General features: G+C 46.3%; 1 protein-coding gene across 4 annotated transcripts in view; it reads left to right on the top strand.

Annotated features, from left to right (window-relative positions):
• The window catches only part of Scn10a (sodium voltage-gated channel alpha subunit 10), a 107,528-nt gene that overhangs the window by 30,422 nt on the left and 56,062 nt on the right, over positions 1–21,044 (top strand). For all 4 annotated transcript variants that reach the window (XM_051139999.1, XM_051139998.1, XM_051139997.1 and 1 more), the window contains exons 4-7: positions 17,217–17,345; positions 17,772–17,863; positions 18,279–18,470; positions 19,027–19,090. In XM_051139999.1, the coding sequence (XP_050995956.1) occupies positions 17,217–17,345; positions 17,772–17,863; positions 18,279–18,470; positions 19,027–19,090 (477 nt within the window). The remainder of the gene's footprint in view (positions 1–17,216; positions 17,346–17,771; positions 17,864–18,278; positions 18,471–19,026; positions 19,091–21,044) is intronic.

Here is a 21,044-nt window from a genome sequence, read left to right as displayed (position 1 = left end):
AAGTATCATTTAGGCTGGCAGTTCAAAATATCAAGCTTCTAGAAAAAAAGACTATCAAAGCATTAAGTAAATTACAGAAACAACCCCCCAAATGGGGAGATAATGCCATGTTGCCAGACTCCAAGTCTCAATATTGTAGAACTGTGCAGATGACTAATCGATTTAGTAAGATTTCCAAAGCAGTCTCAACAAGCATTTATGGCAAACTGACTCTGAAATGTATGTGGAGACTCAAAGTAAATTATAGCCAAGACAGTTCTGAGAAGGAAAAGGAGGGAGGAGAAATCACCCCACTGGGGTCCCAACTGCCTCCAAAGCCATCGCTGTGAGGTTAGCCAGACTCTTAACAGAGCAGCATGTTGGTGCAGGCATTTAATCTGCGAGAAAGGCCCACCCACCGAACAGCAGGGAAGGTCAGTCTGTGGCAGAGGAGTTATGAAGAGTCGGGAGACCTGGTGGAATAATTAAACTAAATAAGCACATCAGCATCACACAGCAGAGTTGGTTCTCCGTGCAGTCACACTTAACTTCTTTGTGAATTCCAAATGTGTAGAGTCTTAGAAGGAAAACAAAAGCAAGAGGAATGCTTTCATGTTCTCAGGCAAGGAAGGTCTTATTGCACATGACACAAGAAACACTAACTAGGAGGAAAAGAACTAAAACTAAGAGTTTTTGTTCACCGGGTGATAACTAAGATTTATTTTATTTATGTAGGGTGTGAGCATAGGTACCAGCCTAGTGCAGTGCCCACAGAGGCCAGTAGAGGGCATGGGATCCCCTAGAGTTGAAGCTACAGATGGTTCTGTGCTGCCTGAAATGGGTGCAGGTAGCCCAGGTTCCTTGTAAGAACAGGCATGGTGGCGCACACCTTCATCCCAGCACTCAGGAGGCAGAAGCAGATGGATCTCTGTGAGTTCGAGGCGCCATCCAAGGACAGCCAGGACTACAAGAGAAACCCTGTCTGGGCAGTGGGAAAACAAACAAACAAACAAACCAAACCAAACCAAACAAAAACCCAGCAAATGCTCACAATTGTTGAGCTATCTCTCTAGCTTTTAAACTTCCTAGTGCTGTGAACCTTTAGTACAGCTCCTTATGCTGTGGTGACCCCACCATAAAATTATGTTCATTGTTACTTCATAACTGTAAATTTGCTAGCTATGAATCGTAATGTAAATATTTGTGTCTCCAGATGGTCTTAGGTGACCCCGTGACCCCTGAAAGGATTGCACCCCACAGGTGAAAGATCCACTACCCCAGAAGATACCCTTAGGAGAAAGAAGATGCCCATGCCAGCACAGCTCTGAGGAGAACTTACACTCAGAGTCACGGCCCATCTCCAAAAGTCAAACTTTAAAAAAAAAAAAATGACAGCCCATCCATTTAGAGAAGAAAGCAAATTTTGAATAAGCAGGATTCCAAATGTTCTATTAGCTCATGAAAGGCTTAAAACTTTTTTTATTGAAGACGGCAAAATTAAAATTACAGTGAGAGATTATTGGCACTTGTCATGTAAGGAAAATGCCTGAAGTGTGGCCATGCCAAACATCTGGAAGGATATGGGAATTGGAGGCAGTTGTGCCAGTGGTGGGTAAGGGCATAGATTTGGAATACCTTCGATGGTACTGGCTGGCAGTAAGTAAAGAGAAAGACATGTATACACTGTGCTCTTTTGTTATACTCAGATGTCCACACACAGCCAAATTCCTACCTGTGGGCACCAAAAACCTAGCTTTGAGGAAGCCTATGGCCATTACTCTTACAGTGAGAACTGGAGAGAACTGTCCGTAACTGCCTAGTGCGTTAAATGTTATATTATCAATTGGATAATTTATAACAATGAATGTAGCTAACATGGGTCCATATAAGAACATGAATGAGTCTTAAGAACAGAATGCAGACCCAAAATAAAGGATTCTGTAACCATGGTTCCTTTAATACCACACTTGAAAACAAGCGAAGGCAATTTCTCATTGGGGTTGACCTAATCTACTTCCTCTTGCTATAACAAAATGCCGAGGCTTTAGTGATTGTGATCATGGCCTGTTGGACTCACAGTTATGGAGGACAGGAAATCCCGGAGCAGGATGCCAGCACCTCCATGGCCTCTGGTGAGGGTCATCCTGTGCATCACAGCACAGTGAGAAACAGTAAACATGGCAACCTAGTCCTGTCTCTTATGACGCCATCACAAAGGCCTCACTCCCATGGCCTCAGCTAATCCAACTACCTCCCAAAACCCTGCCTCGTAAACATATGAACTGGGAGCTGGTGAGATGGTTAAGACACCTGCTGCCCAGCCGGCCTGGAGTCAGCCCCTGTGACCCACGTAGTGGAAGGAGAGACTAAAGTTGTCCTTTGACCCCTAGTCACATATTATGGGATGCATGCAGTCATATGCACATATATGTACACACACACACACACACACAAGTTAGTAAATAAAAGTGTCCTAAACAATTTAAGATATGTGAAGTGAAGAATTAAATCTTTGAAATATGTTTTGTTTTAAGACAGCATATTATGAAGCCCTGGCTGGCTTTGAGTTCTTTACATCCCTTAGGTTAGCCTGGAACTATCTTCCTGCCACCTGTCTCCCAGGTGCTGGGGTCAGGGCTGCAGCTAAAGAGATCTGTCACCATACCTGGTCAAAACATATGTTTTTGGGGAGACGAATTCAAACCACAGCATGATAGGAGTTAAAAATTGAAGTGAACTGGGCGTGGTGGCGCACACCTTTGATCCCAGCTCACAGGAGGCAGAGCAGAGGCAGGCAGATAGCTGTGAGTTTGAAGCCAACCTGGTCTACAAAGAGAGTCCAGGACAGCCAGGGGTCTGTGTAACAGAGAAACTCTTTCTTGAAAAATAAAATAAATGTGAAATAAGCCACAAAAAGGCAAAAGCTGTGAAACAGAGCCCTGAGACAGACCGGTAGGGACTGCAAAGTGTGAAACATTCCACCCGAGGACATGGACAGCTGTCACACAGAACTGTACCTGTCCCCAATTCATGAATTGGAATCCTGACCATTTATGTTACAGTGCTGAATATGGGTCTTTGAGGATGCCGGTAAGCTTGGCCAGCGTTAGGTTTGGGTGACAAGTAGACCTTATACGCTACACAGAAGAAAGCCCCAGTTTCTCCCCACACTCTGACGATGCAGGAGAAGACAGACACCCATAGCTAACACAGGCACCTTCCCCAGGCCCTCACCCTGCCAGGGCCTTTTCCAGCCTCCCAAACCATGAGGAAATCAAGTCCTGTTGTTCAAGCCATCTAGTTGGTGGCATTTGCTTACAACTAGACTGATGAGCAAAGCCTTCGCTTGATATTGACCGTGTCACTGTCCCCTCACTTGCTTATTGTGTGTGCTTGTGAGATGCCTTTAAACAAAACAACTTGTGACCCTAAAGCAGGAGCATTAAGCCTATGATACCAGCACCGGGGAGGCTGAGGCAGGAGGATCATGACAAATTCAAGGCAAGTTTGCTGTATGTGTAAGGAGCTCCAGGCCAGCTTAGGCTAGAGTGGGACATTGTCCCAAAACAGAAGAAAACAAAACAACACAAAATAGATGAGCACTGCATTAAATGGAGAGCACTAGAAAAAAAATAAACCAGAATATAATGCCAAGGTAAATTATAAAGCTCATATCTATATGGCTGAAATGAGATTGCACTTAGATTTCCTATCGTGCGGGAACTTCTAGTGCAAGCATTTTTCCTCTCAGTGTGAGTCACTGGGGAGTCCCCTGGGGACTGTGGTTAAATACGGAAGACAGGATGCATATGCTTTACCCTCTCTCTCAAAATGCCAGTGCAGTGACAGCACGGATGGGAACGGTCTAAACACAAGAACAGAGGCAGGAGGGAAGGAAACCCAGGGACGAAGATGTCAAAACAAGCGAGGGAAGGAGACCAGAAGTGGGTGGAGGAGTGGCAAGCCCCTGAGCAGACTGGCTCTCCTTAAGCGTGTTGCAGATTGAATAATATGAGATCCTGGGATTCTTCCCCCTGAGTCCCAGAGTCCCCCGAAAGAGGGGACACCAGGAGCAGCAGGCAGATAGAATCGGGGGAGAGAGGCATTCACGTGCCACTGCTTCCCGAAAGGCAGAGGTTCAAAAGACCAAGGGCCAACAAGATGGCTCCGTGGGCAGGATGCTTGGTGCCGATGACCTGAGCTTCCTCCCAGAACGCACTTCTGCAAGCTGGTCCTCTGCCTGCACCTGGGGGCGATGGTGGGGTAGGTATGGGGGGTGATTAGAATACATGTGAAAGTTGTTGTTTCAATGGTCTTGGGTTGTTAAGTAATTTTTCCCCCTTTTGTTTATCAACTCAGCATCATGTAAAAAGTTAGGTGTGGCACCACAAGCCTGTGATCTCAGCGTTGGGAGGCAGATACAAGCAGATCTCCGAGCTCACTGGCCAGCTAGGCTAGTGAGTTCTAGGCCAGAGAGAGACCTGACTCAAAACAAAACAAAACAAAAACTGAAGCCAGGCATGCCATTAGTCCCAGGATCCGGGAGGCAGAATCAAGTGCATCTCTGTGATTCAAGGCTAGCTTGGGCTACAGAGCTAGTTCTAGGATAACCAGGGCTACACAGAAAAACCTTGTCTCAAAAACAAAAACAAAACAAACAACAAAACAAACCAGAAAAATTAGACGGCACCCAAAGAATGACAGCTGAGGGTGACCTCTGGCCTCCATGCACATGTGCACACATGTTATGCCTGCACACATGGGCATACATCCACACACCCACACACAAAAATGATACAAAAAGAACTAAACAAGAATGAGGGGAAAGCCAGGTGTGGTAACATTGTGCCTGTGACCCCAGGACTCAGGAAGCAGAGACAGGGAAAGCAGCAGTCCAAAGTCAGTTCTAGACCAGGCTGGGCTACATCAGACCCTGACTGAAAACAAACAGAACAAAAGAACAGGCAAACCTGTAAGGAAGGACAGACAGAAAGCTAGCAGGAGCCATGTATCTAGAAACAGAGAAAGTAGAACTTACACCACAGGGCAGGAAGCCAAAGAAACGTGACACTCCTAACACTAAATACAAGGCAAATTAGAACTTTACAGTGAATGGCAAAGAAACAGCATTGAAAACGGACTGTGTGACTATGCAAAGGTATTGGAGGATTTAAGAGACAATTTCTCTCTGCATCTAACAGAGTGTTAAGAGTCTGTGAAGATAGAGAGGGGTAGGGCTAGGCTGCATCGCCCTGAGACCATAACATTAACCTCACATCCCCAAACAAAACGAACAACCGCCACAAAGCCCAGCCCAGTTAGCGCCACAACGCAGCAATAGCAAATACAAATTCTCCTGTCATTCTGCAATAAAATTAGGAAATGAGAGGAAACTGGAGGGGGGAAGAGGAAGTCTTCTCACTCGGTTGTTTTAAAGCCGTTCTTAAAGAACTCTTGTAAGAAAGACGATCACAGAATAAAACTGCAGAATCTTTAGGATGCAAAAATTAAAAACAAATTTAATCTGAGCCTATAGGGTCCTGTAAATCGCTCAGGAGGTGGTTTACAGTTCAGAAGTGTAGCATCTGACTCTCCGCTAAGGCCGAAAGGTGGCTGGCACAGAGGAATGATAAAACGAATGACAGGCAAACAGAAAGGAAAAATTAGTAACTGGAGAAGAGGTGAGAAGAGGCAATAAATAAATAGCAAAATGGGGCTAACAGATTCAAATGGTGCTAGAAAATACATGCCTGAGACCTTTGTACTGAAAAAATGAAAAAAATTATTGAGAGAAATTTTAAAGTACTTATATGAATTTAAATATATCTTGTGATAACGGACACGAAGATTACTGTTATTAAATTGTTAGTGCTGCCCAAATTTATCTATAGATTCGGTGAAACCGCACTAAAAAAAAATCTCAGCATCCATCAGTTGGTTTTGTAGCAGTTGGACGAATGTCTCACCAGCACGGGAGAGGCGGAATTGAACTGTTTTCTATGATAAGCTCTAATCATGAGAAGAGTCCTGTGTCACTGTCAGGTCTTTGGTGAATAGCCTTGTGCACGTATCTTTGTACTGCTAATGCAATAATCTTGGAGAGATGAGTTTTTAGAAGTAGAAGTTTCTGGGCCAAGGGGCATATAATTTAATTCTTTTTTTTTTTTTTTTTTTTTTTTTTTTGAGACCAGGTCTCACGTATTGCAGACTGGCCTTGAACCCTCTATGTGGCCTGAACGTTTGATTGGTGGGCCTCCAGCTCCCGAGTGCTGAGGATTCCATGCAGGGTCTACCCAGCCCTGTTTACCCAGTGTTGGAGTTGACCTCATGCTTATGCGTGCTCCGTAAGCACTCTACCCACTGACTTACAGCCCTAGCCACTCCAACTTTAATTTTTACAGTATTTCCAAGTTACATTCCAAAGCTGTGTCAACTTTCATCCCGAATGGTTATCAAGAACAGTCTTTATTAGGCTCCATATTAACTGAACTGCTTACATAACTACTATGAAAAGATACAAAACTATTCCTGTCTGGTTCTAGCCCAGGATGAGCCTGAGTATCCTCTGCCCTGTGGAAACATCAGGTTGGCGCTGAGCTTCAGAGTGCAAACTGGAAACCATTGGCTGTTTGCCGCTGGCACAGGGGAAGAGAATGCATATCTTTGGGATATATCCAGGCCACCCAGACCATGCTGTGTATTTGTGTGTTGGGGGTGAAGGCGGGGGAATAAATTGTAGCCAGACAAGATTCAGAAGTCAATGGAATAGTCTCGTCCTTGATACAATCTATCTGACAGACACAAGCCTTTCTCTTTTCTTAGCTTCCCACTGTGCTTCTCAGAATCTTTAGCTATGGCTAATGGGAGCTCCCTCTCTGCCTGCTTTCCTGCCTGCCTGTCTGCTTGGGCAACACAGACACACAAAGCCCATTTTTATTTCTTCTTATGTTCACAAGAAACTAAAGAGGAAGATGTGCTAGAAAAGGAATCAGGAAGAGGTGAGAGCTATACTGAGGAAAAAGGATTAGTGGCATGATCTCGCCCTCCTCACGCCCCAGGGCTCTCAGTGAGTCAGTGAGGGCATCCTCTGAAAGCCTGGGCAGCACTTGCTATTCTGAAGTTCAAAAAGCCGTTGGTGGCAGGGAAGCCTCGCCCTGAAAGAAATGTGTTCTTATCTGCAAGAAAGCATGATTCGCCAGGCACGTGGGGGGTTCTTGGTTCAAGTCTCTGCCATCTCAGAGTTTTGTTGCAGTTGGGTAGTGGGGTTTTTAATTAATGTTTTCCTATCAAGACTGTCGTGTATCTTATCAATAGAATAGGTTACACAAGTGAGTTTGCTCATGGTTTTTAATCGTTCCAGTTGATCCTGGCCTGGTCAATTTGCTAGTGTGTGTTTTATATGATCTGTAAAGGCATTTATTCATGTACATGCCTTCTCTCTCTCTCTCTCTCTCTCTCTCTCTCTCTCTGTGTGTGTGTGTGTGTGTGTGTGTGTGTGTAGGTCAAGGCCAGTTTTCAGGAGTTGACTCTCTCCTTTCCTTATGTAGCTCCCGAGGATCCAGCTCAGTTCTTTGGTCTTGGTGACAGTGACATTCTGTGCTGACCCATCTTACCGGCCGATATGGTCTATTCTTACAGTTGAGACTAGCTGGTAGTCATCCATAAACTCTCCCTCTGGGTCCCTCTAACACTCCGCCTCACTGTCACCTGGGAACTCCACATCCTCACCTATTTTTGCAGACTGCTTAGCTCACTCCATCCTCTGCAATGTTTCTCTTTGGTCCCTTGAAGTCTTTCACTATTCTCTCATTTAATCAGCAGACTCAAAAGAAAATGGTGCGATTGAATTATACAAGCACTGTTTTCCAAGGTAAAATAGAAGGTGAACTCTAATATCGTATCATATTTGTGTCCTTAAAACCCACTTATGTGACCCCACTGGCTACCGAGGAGTTGATGGTGGGTGATCTTGAGTAACGGGCGCTTTTCCATCTGTCACTGTCGCTGTTGCCTTTCATAACATCCCAGTTTACAAAAACGAATCATCATGTCAAAGATGGCTTGCTGAAGGATAGTGACGACAGAAACAGATGCCTAAACCATGTGACCAGAACACTGGGTCTCAAATATAAGTGATGTGCAATGCGCAGGCTGCACCATGAAGAGAGAGCAGGGTCTCTTCATCAGGGGACAGTTGGAGAACACACAATAACCCAACTGGGGCAGGTAAACACATGAGGAAATGAAACCGCGACAGAGAATAAGGCTCACTGAGCTTTGTCAGCTCTTCTCAGCCTGCTGCCCAGTTTTAAGAGAGTATGCGTTGTTTGTTTGTTTGTTTGTTTGTTTGTTTGTTTTGTTTTTTTGGTAAAATAATGATATAAAACAACCGAATCTCATAGAGAACGTGGTAAGCAGCTGCAGTGCTTGCCACGCACACTGAAGGCCTGAATTTGGATCCCCAAAACTCATGTCAAAGCTGGACCCCATACTGCACCCATCTGTAATATCAGGGTTCCTATTGGAAGATGGAAGATGGACACGGGAGGATCTGGATGCTCACAGCTTGAGGTACACAGCTGCGAAAGAGACAGTGTCGTCAACAAAGTAGAAGGCAGGGAGTGCACATGATGTTGTCATCTGACCTCCATGGGCATGCCTTTATGGCACACTTACACGCATGCACGTGTGCACAGAGAGAGACAGGAGAGAGAGAGAGAGAGAGAGAGAGAGAGAGAGAGAGAGAGAGAGACACGGACGGACGGACGGACGGACGGACAGACAGAAGAGTGAAGACTCAATCTGACTCCTTCCTGTTACCTAATATTTCTTTCACTGCCCGAAAAAGCATAAGGAAACTGACATCAGACATACGGTTAAAAATTACATCTAGGGCCTGGAGAGATGGCTCAGCGGTTAAGAGCACTGACCGCTCTTCTAGAGATCCTGAGTTCAATTCCCAGCAACCACGTGGTGGCTCACAACCATCTATAATGTAATCCGATGCTCCCTTCTAACCTGCAGATGCACATGCAGGCAGAGCACTGTACAGTAATAAATAAATAAGTCTTTAAAATCACATCTAGATGCTGCACCCAGACATCAAGAGGCACCACCAGCTCCAGATCCACCAAAGGGAGGACATGCCTCTGCTAGTGCTGTCACCCAAGGAGACACTCAACGGTGCAGAGCTGGGTCCTCATCCTTGGCTGAAACTCTGAGAACAGTCTTTAGAGAGGACTTTCTCTTGGTCTGTTTGATCTGGAAAGCTGGAAATATCCATCAAAGATCCCCAATAGCCTACAATTCAGAGTGAACATGTTCTAATTTAGAAAACACAAATGGTCGGAGGCAGCAAATGCAGCAGGAATGCCATTGACCGCTCAGAGCAGACCTCTTCAGGAAGTCTCCAACGCTGTTTCTCTCACCACAGGAAAAATATTAGTCTTTCAAATTTGGTTTTCATTTTAAAGTTAATTTCTGGTTATACTTATTCAATCACACAAATCATAGACATTTCTGCACATGCTCATGTCATGGTCTTTTATATTTGCATCAATATTCTCAAAAATGTCATTACTACATGTTAACTATATCAAACAGTGGGTTTCACTATGACACCCTCATACATGTATAAAGGTATTTCTGTCATAACTCTCTCTCTCTCTCTCTCTCTCTCACACACACACACACACACTCTGTCTCTCTCTCTCTCTCACACACACACACACACTCTGTCTCTCTCTCTTCTCAACACACACACAACACTCTCTCTCTCTCTCTCTCTCTCTCTCTCTCTCTCTCTCTCTCTCTCACACACACACACACACACACACACATTCTGTCTCTCTCTCTCTCACACACACACACTCTCTCTCTCTCTCTCTCTCTCTCTCTCTCTCTCACACACACACACACACATTCTGTCTCTCTCTCTCTCACACACACACACTCTGTCTCTCTCTCTCTCTCTCTCTCTCACACACACACACACACACACACACACTCTCTCTCTCTCACACACACACACCATTCTGTCTCTCTCTCCTCACACACCACACACTCGGTCTCTCTCTCTCCTCTCACACACACACACACAACACTCTGTCTCTCTCTCTCTCTCTCAACACACACACACACACACTCTGTCTCTCTCTCTCTCTCTCTCACACACACACACACACACACACACTCTGTCTCTCTCTCTCTCTCACACACACACACACACACACACACACACACACACACTTTCTTTATCCACGTATCTGTCAATGAAGACCTGTGCTGAGTCTATGGCACTACTTATTGCAAACAGAGCTTCAGTAAACATGGGTGTGCAGGTAACTCTCTGGTTTTGACTGTTTGGGGTACAGATGAGGAGTGGTAGAGTTCATACGCTATACGATGGTTCCTTGAGGATCCGCCATACTGGTTTCCAGAGACTCCGCACCTACAGGTTGTAGAGTTCATTTTCCCAAATCCTTGCCACCCCCTGAGTTCTATGCACTTGCTTGGCTGAGACGGGGCCTCAGTATAGTCCAATGGTTAGGGAATGTGAGCATTGTATGGCCATTGGCAGATCCTGCTCTGAGAACCATCTGTCCATTCGATTTGCCTACTTATTGGTTGAGTTAGTTTTGTGATGTTCAGTTTTTTGGGGGAGGGTTCTTTATAGATTCTAGAAATTAGAACCATGTCAGATTTTAGTTGTCAAGGATTCGGTCCCTTCTTCAGGCTCCCTCCAGCCTCCTGGACATTTCTTTCTGTGTGCAGAAGCCTTCTGATTTTATGCAAGCCCACTTTTTCACTACTTGCCATTGTTCTCTGAGGGGGTGGAGTTCTCTTTAGACAGCCCTTGCCTACGTCTGAATCTTGAAGCATCCTCGCCTGTTTTTCAGTAGCAAGTTCAAATGCTTGACTCTTACCTTGTGGTCTTGATCTATGCACATGGTGAGATGGGGGGGAGGGGGGGCGGGACATCCAGTTTCCATCCTCAAGTACTGCTTGTTTAAAAATACTTCTCTTTCTCCAGGGTCAATTCTGGCATCTTTGTCAAAAATCAGAGGGCACTGGTTGCATGGGTTGGTTCTTGGGCCTTCTAGTTGAGTCCATTGGCCTGCCTGTCTGTTTCTCTGCCAGTGTTGTGTTTCATGTTTTTGTTACTGTGGCTCCATAGCGTAAAGTGAAGTCTTTCATCATGATTCCTGCAAGGTTCCTTTTGTTCTTGTCAGCAGAGCGTCTCCTGCAGCCACACCTCCCAGGATGGTTCTACCTATGTGGACCGGAACAGGAGTGGGGAGAGTGGCCAGCTTTGTTTCTTTCCTGACTTTAGGACAAATGCTTTCTGTTTCTCCCGCTTGGTATAATGTAGGGCTGTCGAGTACCCTAATTTACATGCTGTGTTACACTTACCGATTTGCATGTGTTGAACCATCTTTGTACCGGCTTGATGGTGATGTGTGATCTTGTTGATGTGTTGTTGGATTCTGCACATTTTCGCTGAGGATTTCTGCTCTCTGTTTATGATGGCCACTGGCCTATAGTTTTCTCATTTTTGTGGTGTTTTTGTGTTAACGCCAGGGTAGTTATTTTGTGAAATGAGTTTGGAAGTGTTTCCCCCTCTTTAAACATCTGGAAAACTTAAACTTTAAACAGGTAGGGTTTGGCCATGAACCCGTCTGGTCCTGGCAGCTTGTTGAGAGAATTCTTCTTCAGTTGCATTGATTGCTAGTGATCTGTTTAGGTTTTACAACTCCCCAGTTCTTTTTTTTTTAATTGTGTATTTCTAGAAATGTGCTAATTTCTTCAGGAGGTTTCAATTTATTAGAATATAAGCTTTCAAAACTTTTCCCAGTGAGGCTGGTGAGAGGACACAGAAGGTAAGAGTGCTTGCCACAAAGTCTGATGAGATTCACACAGCACAAGAGAGGAACTGACTCCCTCAAGTTGTTCTCCGAACCCCACATGTCTGTCTACACACATGCTTGCACTTGCACGCACACACACACACACACACACACACGCTCACATGCACACATGCACACATGCATATACAACAAATTAATAAATATTTTAAAAAACCCATAGTGATCCTTTAGGTTTCCATGATATCTGTTACAATATCTTTTGTCTCAAAACTTATTAGCGTATGTCTTTTCTTTTGGTTACTTTAGAAAGCTTGTGTCAATCTTATATCAAATAACAAAATCTGTTTCACTGGTTTTCGCGCGCGCGCGCAGTGTTTGCACTTCATGAATTTCAGTTCTGATCTTTATTTTTCTTCCACTAATCTTGAGATTGGCTTTCTCCTTTTTTCCAAGACCTTGCAATGTACCACTAGGTTATTTATTTGATGTCTCTCTCACTTTGATATAGGCATTTATGGCTGCAAACATGTGTTTTTAGAACTGCTTCCGCTGTACCTAGTGGGTTCTGAAATATTACCTTTTTCTTTTAGCTTGATCCTAGGAATTTTACTATTCCTCCTCACTGCATTTCCTTGGTTTCCCACTAATTGTTCGAAAGCATGTTGTTCAATTTTCATGTATTTATATGTTTTCTGTAGTTTCTCTTGCAGATGATTTTCCACTTTTATTTTGCTATGTATGATAACATACAATAAATTATTCAGGGTTTTTATTTGTTAAAACTTGCTTAGGGGAACATGCAGTCTGCAGGAGCTGGTGGAGTCTTCTGCAGGAGTCTGTTAAATCCATTTGATCTATAGTGTAGTTTAGTTCTGAGGTGTCTTTGTTGACTTGTGGGGGCTCTGAGAGCCCTATATTTTAGTTGCAGTGGAGTTTCGAAGTTACTCACTGTCACTGCATTGTGTTCCATGTGAGCTTTTTATGCCCAGTGTTACTGTTTTGTTAAATGAGATGCAGGGGGGAAACAGGAGGATAAGATAAAAGAAGAAGAAGAAGAAGAAGAAGAAGAAGAAGAAGAAGAAGAAGAAGAAGAAGAAGAAGAAGAAGAAGAAGAAGAACCAACAAGAACCAAGAGGGGAAATTTGGATCCAGCTGAAGGAAAAAGATTAAAAACAGAATGAGGTCAGCTTTGGAGTCACACACCCTTCAACCCCAGCGCTCAGAAGGCAGAGGCAGGTGGATCTCTGTGAGTCTGGGGCCAGCCTGGCCTACACTGTTGGTTCCAGGACAGCCAGAGCTATATAGAGAGACCTGGTTTCAAAACAAACAAAAAGAAATAAAGAAATAGAAAAGAGGGAGGAAAAATGAAGAAGTAAAAATTGAATTCTGGAAGGTGGGTATGGTGGCTTACACTTTCAAAGCCTTGGTGCTATGGTGAGTGCCTGCCTCAAAAGAGAAAATAGGACACATGATAAGAGAGATTAGAGGGGGAAAGAAATAGAAGGAAAATATAAAAGAAAAAATAGATTAAACTAAAAAATTAATGTGTAAATATTTAGATTAGATTGACTTTTAGAAATCTCTATGGTTTAAAAAATGGGGAGAGGGATAAATTTAAAATGAAAAGTTGAAGACAGAAGGTATCCAGCTCCTAAAGACAGCAGTGTGGGCAGTGGCCACTTTGCCCCCGGTGAGTGCCGAGTCTGCGCTCTTGCCTCCCTCATCTTTTCCCATGCTGTTCTCCCGGCAAGCAGAGCGCGTGGTCTGTGCAGAGACGCATCTGGCGTTATTCTTTAGTTGCCTGCTAGTCAGGACCAGGTGGAGCACACCATAAACCAATGTTCAAACCGTTTCTGGGGCGACTCTACAGGTTTGCAGGGAGTGTGGGGTAGCCTACCACCATGCCCCGCCCTCCAGGTCTCCATTTCCTGTTAGGTAACACTGAATGACTTGCAGCTGTTTTATGGAGTTCCTGGGGCTAGCCGAGCTATCCTACCCCCCAAACAAGAAGTGACCCCGCTTCTTCCTGGGACTTCAGCCAGTTTCCCACCCACCCGTGGAGCTGTCCACACTGCCCTAGCCCTGTCTCTAACCCTGACTCCAAGCCTTCTCTCTGGGGTTACACCTACTCTGTGGGGCAACAGTAGGTGGATGCACACTTGACTTTTGGCATCCTGGAGCTACAGAAACGAAGAGGACTCTGACTCCTAAAACCGCACTCTCAGGGAGGAGCCACGTAAAATGGCTTCCCACAGCTGCACTGGGACTGAACGCTGAAGAAGACAGAATTTCCCCTGTCTGATTAGAGCACATGTCTGTCTGGAACCAAGACCACTGTTGATTGTATATTCTCTCTCTCTCTCTCTCTCTCTCTCTCTCTCTCTCTCTCTCTCTCTCTCTCTCTCTCTCTCTCTGTTTGAATCAGGTTGAGTTTCCAGTTGGTGGGGTTGTTTAGGGGGAGTTAGATAGAAAGCGTAGCTTTATTGAAGGAGGTGTGTCACTAGGGGTGGGCTTTGAGGTTTCAAAAGCCCACGCTATGCCCGAGTTCTACTCTGTGCTTCCTGCCTGTGGATCAGAGTGTAAGTTTCCAGCTACCGGCAGCCCCATGCCTGCTGCCTGCTCCCCGAAGTGATGACCAAGGACTCACCCTTACCCACAATTAACTACTTTTTCTTTTACATTGCTTTGGTCATGGTGTCTCTTCACAGCAATAGAACAGTGAATAAGACATCAATCCTTTGTAGATAGCCTGTTGTGTTTTTCTCTTTGTCTCTCGAATGAAGTGCTGAGCATTTCCTCTGTGCAGAATCATTGAAACTCTGTAGAATTCTGCTATGATGGGGCTTTTTTTTTGTTTGTTTGTTTGTTTTGTTTTCATCCATTTTCCTGAACTCTTGCCTATGTTTTAAAAACTCAGATCTTTCAGTTTGGGAATTTTTTTTTTCCTCTTGAACAATCCTTTCCTCAATCTATTTCTTTCCAGGCCTCTTCTTAATCTGACAGCAGTCAAATTCCCTGATTTTCAATCTCTGTTTTTATCCATTCCTACTTTGTGTTCCATTTTCTGAGATTTCTAAAACTTCATTTGCAAGCTTGCTTCCAGAAGCTCTGTTTTTTTTGTTTTTGTTTTTAATGCTTTTTTGTAGACTTCTATTCTTGTTTTACGAAATGCTTATCTCACCTTTTAACTCTCTAAAAATATCAATAGCAGGTTTTGGGGTTTTTTCCCCCCTTTTTCTGGGTTTCTCTAATCTTCTCATTGTTCTCCCTCTTTGGTTGCCTCGGGCTTTTGTCTCATTTTGGTGCTGATGGTGTTGTTTGGAGACAGGAGCTTGCTGTACAGCACTGGTCGGCTTGATTCGCGTGTACACAGCCCAGCCTGGCCTGGGCACCATTGAGATCCTCCCTCTTTTCCCTCTTTATCCAAGACTGGGGATTGCAGGAATCCGGGGATTGCAGGAATCCAGGGATTGCAGCAATGTGCCGCCATGCCTGGCCTCGCCTTTTGGTTTTGATTCCGAGCATTCCTTAAAGTCACGCCACCCCTTAGCTTATTAAAGGTGCAGCTTGTCTAACATGGCTGTGGTGCTGGATACCCATGATCCCAGGAGGATCACAAGTTCAAGACCAGCCTGGGCTACATAACTAGAGCCTGAAACTCAGAGAACAGGGTAGGTCTTCATGAGCTGTGAATCTGACTGCCTTCTAGAAGCTTAGCAAAGACAGAAGTGGGAGGTGCCTGCCTCTCCACGGAAGCTCTCCTCCTTTGCAGCCAGGCTGCACCATTCTTCCTGTTCACTTCCGGAGAGTAAGCATCCTGTCCACCTCCCTAGCAGACAACTCCACTCTGGGTGGTGGTGAAGTCGGGTCTGGGAGGCCCGCTGCTTCCTGTGGAAGAGGCCTTCAGCCCACGCTGGTCCCACAGCCCACCCTCCGGATCCTGAGCATCTCTGGGTCCTGGACTGTGAAGGTTTCTGCAGAGTCCCTTGTATTTATCCTACTGGGCTCTGTGCATGTGCAAGTGCAGATAAAGGCTCATCTACTTCTTCATTGCTCTCCATCTTATTTTTTTGAGACAGGATCTCTAGTTGAGCCTAGAGGTCATGGATTCAGCTAGATTGATTGGCCAGTGAACCTCAGGGATCCTTCTGTCTCCATTTACCTAGTGCTGGGATTAGAAGCACAGGCACGTGCCGCCACACCTGGCCTTAGAAGCACAGGCACGTGCCGCCACACCTGGCCCTAGACTCGTAAGCTGAACATCTGAACTCAGATCCTCATGTTTGCACAGAAGGATGTTGCAAACCAAGCCATCTCCCTAACACCGAATCGCATGCAATTCACGTGTACACACAAATCCCCAGAGCCAGTGGTTCCCCAGCCACATGTTAGCATCAGCTGAAAATATGTTAGAAACCTCTGTCCTGGGCTGGAGGGATGGCTCAGAGGTTAAATACACTGGCTGCTCTTCCAAAGGTCCTGAGTTCAATTCCCAGCAACCACATGGTGGCTCACAACCATCTATAATGAGATCTGGTGCCCTCTTCCAGTGTGCAGGTGTACGAGTAGTTAGAACACTGTATACATAATAAATAAATACATCTTGAAAAAAGATCCCAGTCCCTGAGTCCCACCTCAGACCCGCTGAACCAGAAAATGCGGGGACAGCCTGGGCTGGGAAGCTGTTTGAGCAAGGCCCTTAGGTAGAACTGATGGTCCCCCAGGGTGTGACAGCCATTGCAACTGATGATCAAAGGCTTCTGAGCATTCCAGAAGCATCGCCTCACCCTCAACCCTGGCTCTTCAAGTCCAAGCCCAACAAGCAGCGGTTCTGAGACAGCCAATCCTATTACGCTCCGATCTGCTGAGAGAACATCTGTGAACACACGTGCTCTTTCCCCTTCCACAGGACAGAGGCCAGAAACACAGCTACGTCAGGCATGGTGAGAAAAGAGGCTTAGACATAGGGAGACACAGGGAAGAGGATAATAACAGATCTGTGCCTTGTCCACATCCTCCAACATCCACAGGTTGGGAAAGGAGCCTCCAACATCCATAGGATGGGACCTCGCACGGGACAGGAGGACATTCGCTCTTCACCTGACATTGTCCTCTGCCCACTTCACAAGCTGCTCTCCCCCCCTCCTCTCCTCTCCTCCCCACCCTCTCCCCCTTCTCCTCCCCCCTCCTCTCTTCTCATTCTGCCCCGCCCACTTGTGTGGATCTTCATCCTCTTCCTTGTCTTCCTTGTCCGTGGTCTTTGCTCGTGTTCCCTTAGAGCAACCACAGGAATTCAATTCTCCCTCCTGCAGAGGAAGCACCTGAGGTCCCCATGGCACAGGTAATGTCACTGTGCACCTCTCTCCCCAGGTACGCCTTCACTGTCATTTACACCTTTGAGGCGCTGATAAAGATCCTGGCAAGAGGATTTTGTTTAAATGAGTTCACTTATCTTCGGGACCCCTGGAACTGGCTGGACTTCAGCGTCATTACCCTGGCGTGAGTGTTTTTTCTCTGCTGGCATGTGTGTCCCTGTAGGTTTTGGGGTATAGGACTTTGGGGGAGTGTCCATGCTCATAATGTAGATTGCTTCCTCATATCACCCCAGCTTTCTCTGGTGGAGCCCTGTGGCCTACGTATTGGAATACATATTCAGGCCTGCCCTGCACCCATGGGGACAAACCCAAGACTTGGTTCTGTGCTAATAACTGTCCAACTCAGGTCATGTGAGCCTTAGCACTATTTCTACCCCCAAGGAACCAGGTCTGAGGAGGCAGGTTCACCAAGCCCGTGTGGTGATGCCACCGGATATGCCGTGTCTGTCCTGGGTCTCCCAACACTCCTCGCTCTCCCTATGACGACTCTTGCGTATGCTGCATGCACCCTGGAGCCCTTCCCCTGAGGAAATGCCCTTGGCTCCTACAGGTATGTTGGTTCAGCGGTAGATCTTCGAGGAATCTCAGGCCTGCGGACATTCCGAGTTCTCAGAGCCCTAAAGACTGTTTCTGTGATCCCAGGTGAGTGGCTTTAACCAGTGCATTTGTGCAATGGAGTAACTGTTCATGTCATTGCTCTCCTCAGACATACTCACACAGGTGCGTGTACACACACACACACACACACACACACACACACACACACACACACACACACGGGCACCCAACGGCGGTTTTAGTTGAATCACAAGTGTCAATCCCTTATTAGCCTTGAGATGATAAAAAAAAAAAAATGCATTGCCTGGGTCCCAGCTGCTTGCTTGTACCATGAGGATAGCAGGCCCCACCTGCCTGCCAGTCTTAGCCATCGCAAGGTGCGCGTGAGAAGATGGACTTGGAACTGTCTGGACCGTGTGAGTGGGCCACACCTGCGTGTAGTGAGTGGGGAGGCCAGCCCAGATGCACACGTGGGAGCATCTCTGTCACCTTCCCACAGGACTGAAGGTCATTGTGGGAGCCCTGATCCACTCAGTGAGGAAGCTGGCTGACGTGACCATCCTTACTGTCTTCTGCCTGAGTGTCTTTGCCTTGGTGGGCCTGCAGCTCTTCAAGGGGAACCTTAAGAACAATTGTGTCAGGAACAGCACAGCTCTCCACAAGGCTGATAATTTCTCATCTGAGATGTCAAGTGAGTGTACACTCTGCTGTCGTGACCAACAGCAGGATTCCGGGACAGTGTGGCTGTGGGGACATGGTGCAAAGCCCTGCTCCTCTCTGTGCATACACTGGCCTTTTTTTCTTTCTTTTTTTTTTTTTTGGTTTTTCGAGACAGGGTTTCTTTGTGTATCCTTGACTGTCCTGGACTCACTTTGTAGACCAGGCTGGCCTCGAACTCACAGAGATCCACCTACCTCTGCCTCCCAAGTGCTGAGATTAAAGGCGTGTGCCACCACCGCCCAGTTTTATACTGACATTTCATTTCCACTGAATGGCTAAGCGGCGTTGAACTCCCCTCCCTGCTTTCCTGTCGACCAATTTGGTAAAGGAAAAGTTTGACAAGTTCTAAACCTGAAAGCAGGGTTTTTCTGGCTCTGTGCAGCTTCCAGGTGGCTTGGAAGGGCATGTGGCGCCCTTGAAGGCTTGTAGGCAAAGGAGCGACCTCCCTTAGACAAAAGGCAGGCAGTGTCCTTCTGGTCACCAAGGCCTAGAACACTCCATGAGGCCCCATTCCTTCCTTTCTTTAGAAGATGTCTTCTTCAAGCCTGGTACCACCGACCCCTTATTGTGTGGCAATGGATCTGATGCTGGGTAAGTACACGGCTGCACCAGTGCCCAGCATCCTTCATCCAGAGCCTCTTCTGGGCGGGGACCCTAGCATCCCAAAGAAGCTGTGTTAATAAATACCATAGACACTGCCACACGGAAACTCATGGAGAGGGAAGCTGAGAACATGATTCAGCTGGCAAAACCCTGGCCGACTGTGAATCCCCCACACCAAATAAAAAGAGTGGAGCACATCAATGCAGAGCTGTAGCCACAGCACTGCAGGGCCTTGGGGTAGACAGCTGGGGACAGGCAGAGCCCCTGAGCTTCCTGGACGACCAATGAGCTTCAAGTTCAATGAAAGAACCCTACCCTCCACATACATGTGCCCATACAACATATGAGCACACCACACACATACACACGTGCGCACATACACACAGCCTCATGGAGAGTCAGTGTATTAGTCAGGTTTGCCTGGCAATAAAGGACTCTAGGATTTTATGATCCAACACAACAACCCTTCCTCTTGTGGACCAGCTGACGTTTGGCTTCTCCACGCATCTGCGAACAGCAGATGGACGTGCTGCAAGGTGTCTGTGTGTCCCAGTGATCCTTCATCCCCAGCAGTCTGGCCCGAGCTGCCCTGGACAGACACAGGATTCCAAAGGGGGAACAGTGGAAGTGTGGGTCTTGATTTCACACACAGTGACATTCTTTCTGTGTCCCCTTGACTAAAGTGAGTCAGAAATCAGCACAGATCTGAGGGCTGATGAAACAGATGTCACCCCTCACTGAAAAGAGTGGGCAGGCCATATCTCAGAGGCCTATGGGTACCAAAAGGGAGGGACAAGTGAGTGGCTCCCAGAAGATGTGACCGTGTTTGTATTAAGGCTCTGCTCTCACCACAGCTCATTCCATCCTTGGGTTTGCTATATATATATTGTAACAGGGGAAGAAATAAATGCATAATATTTCTGTGATTTCAAATTCTTACAGAGGTCAGGCACATAACAACAGATGAGTGGTGAGGGCCAGGAGGGAACCATAGCAACTGAGAGTTCATGACCCATTGAAAGGGGCAGATATTGCTCAGCCCAGCTTTTGGTTGCTATGTGAAAGTGGGTGTCCTCTGCCTCCAGCTCTGCCAGCTTAACAGAGGGAGACAGGAAGTTTCAATTTTTAATGTGCTAACTCCCAGGCAGAAATTTGGTCACAAGTTACCCAAAATATCTACCTATCATACTGGCTGGACAAAATATTTCTGCAGGCTGAAATCAGAAAATAAGCCTACTGTGTTTTGGTCTCTTTGGTATGTGCACAAAGATGTTATGCTATAGAAAACATATGCTGTGTTAGGAGTTCCATAGGCTGGGAAAACACAGTGGATGATGTTGCAAGGCCAGATAGGAAGTTAGGGAGGGCTTCCTGGAGGCGACAGTTGAGGCTGATGTTGAGGGACAAGAATGGCACTTCATGGATGGATGAACAAGTGATGCTTGGATGGAGGTGACCCCTAGGTGGAGGGCAGGAAGTAAGAAGCTGAGCTAAGGAGTAAGGACCCTCATCACTGCCTCCTGCTTTGGCCACTGGAGTAAAGAGAGAGCAGGAGAGGTCTAGGTGACATATCAGAAAGGTCTGTCCTGAAATAGCATAATTCATAGGTACCTGCTCCCAGAGTGGCGACTAGCCTTTGTTGCCCATGTGGAGACAGATGACACTGATATGAGCACAGTAGCCACATTTTCATTGCTGTGGCCAAATACCTGAGAAGAAATACATGCAGAGAGGGCTTATTGGGGCTCGCGGTTTAAGGGTACAGTTTGTTGTGAGGAAGGCATGGAGGCAGGGCTGTGAGGCAGCTGGTCGCACTGCACCCACTCAGGAGGCAGCGGCAGGTGAATGCTGGTGCACAGCTCACTTTCTTCTTTTCATCCAGCCCGGGGCCCCAGCCTGTGGAACGGTGGCACCCACACTTAGGGTGGGCCTGTGGGACGGT

This window comes from Acomys russatus, chromosome 32 (assembly GCF_903995435.1).
Source record: "Acomys russatus chromosome 32, mAcoRus1.1, whole genome shotgun sequence".
In the NCBI taxonomy this organism is placed as follows: domain Eukaryota; kingdom Metazoa; phylum Chordata; class Mammalia; order Rodentia; family Muridae; genus Acomys; species Acomys russatus.
The sequence above is the reverse complement of the archived record's forward strand: the minus strand, read 5'-3'. Positions and strand labels throughout refer to the sequence as shown.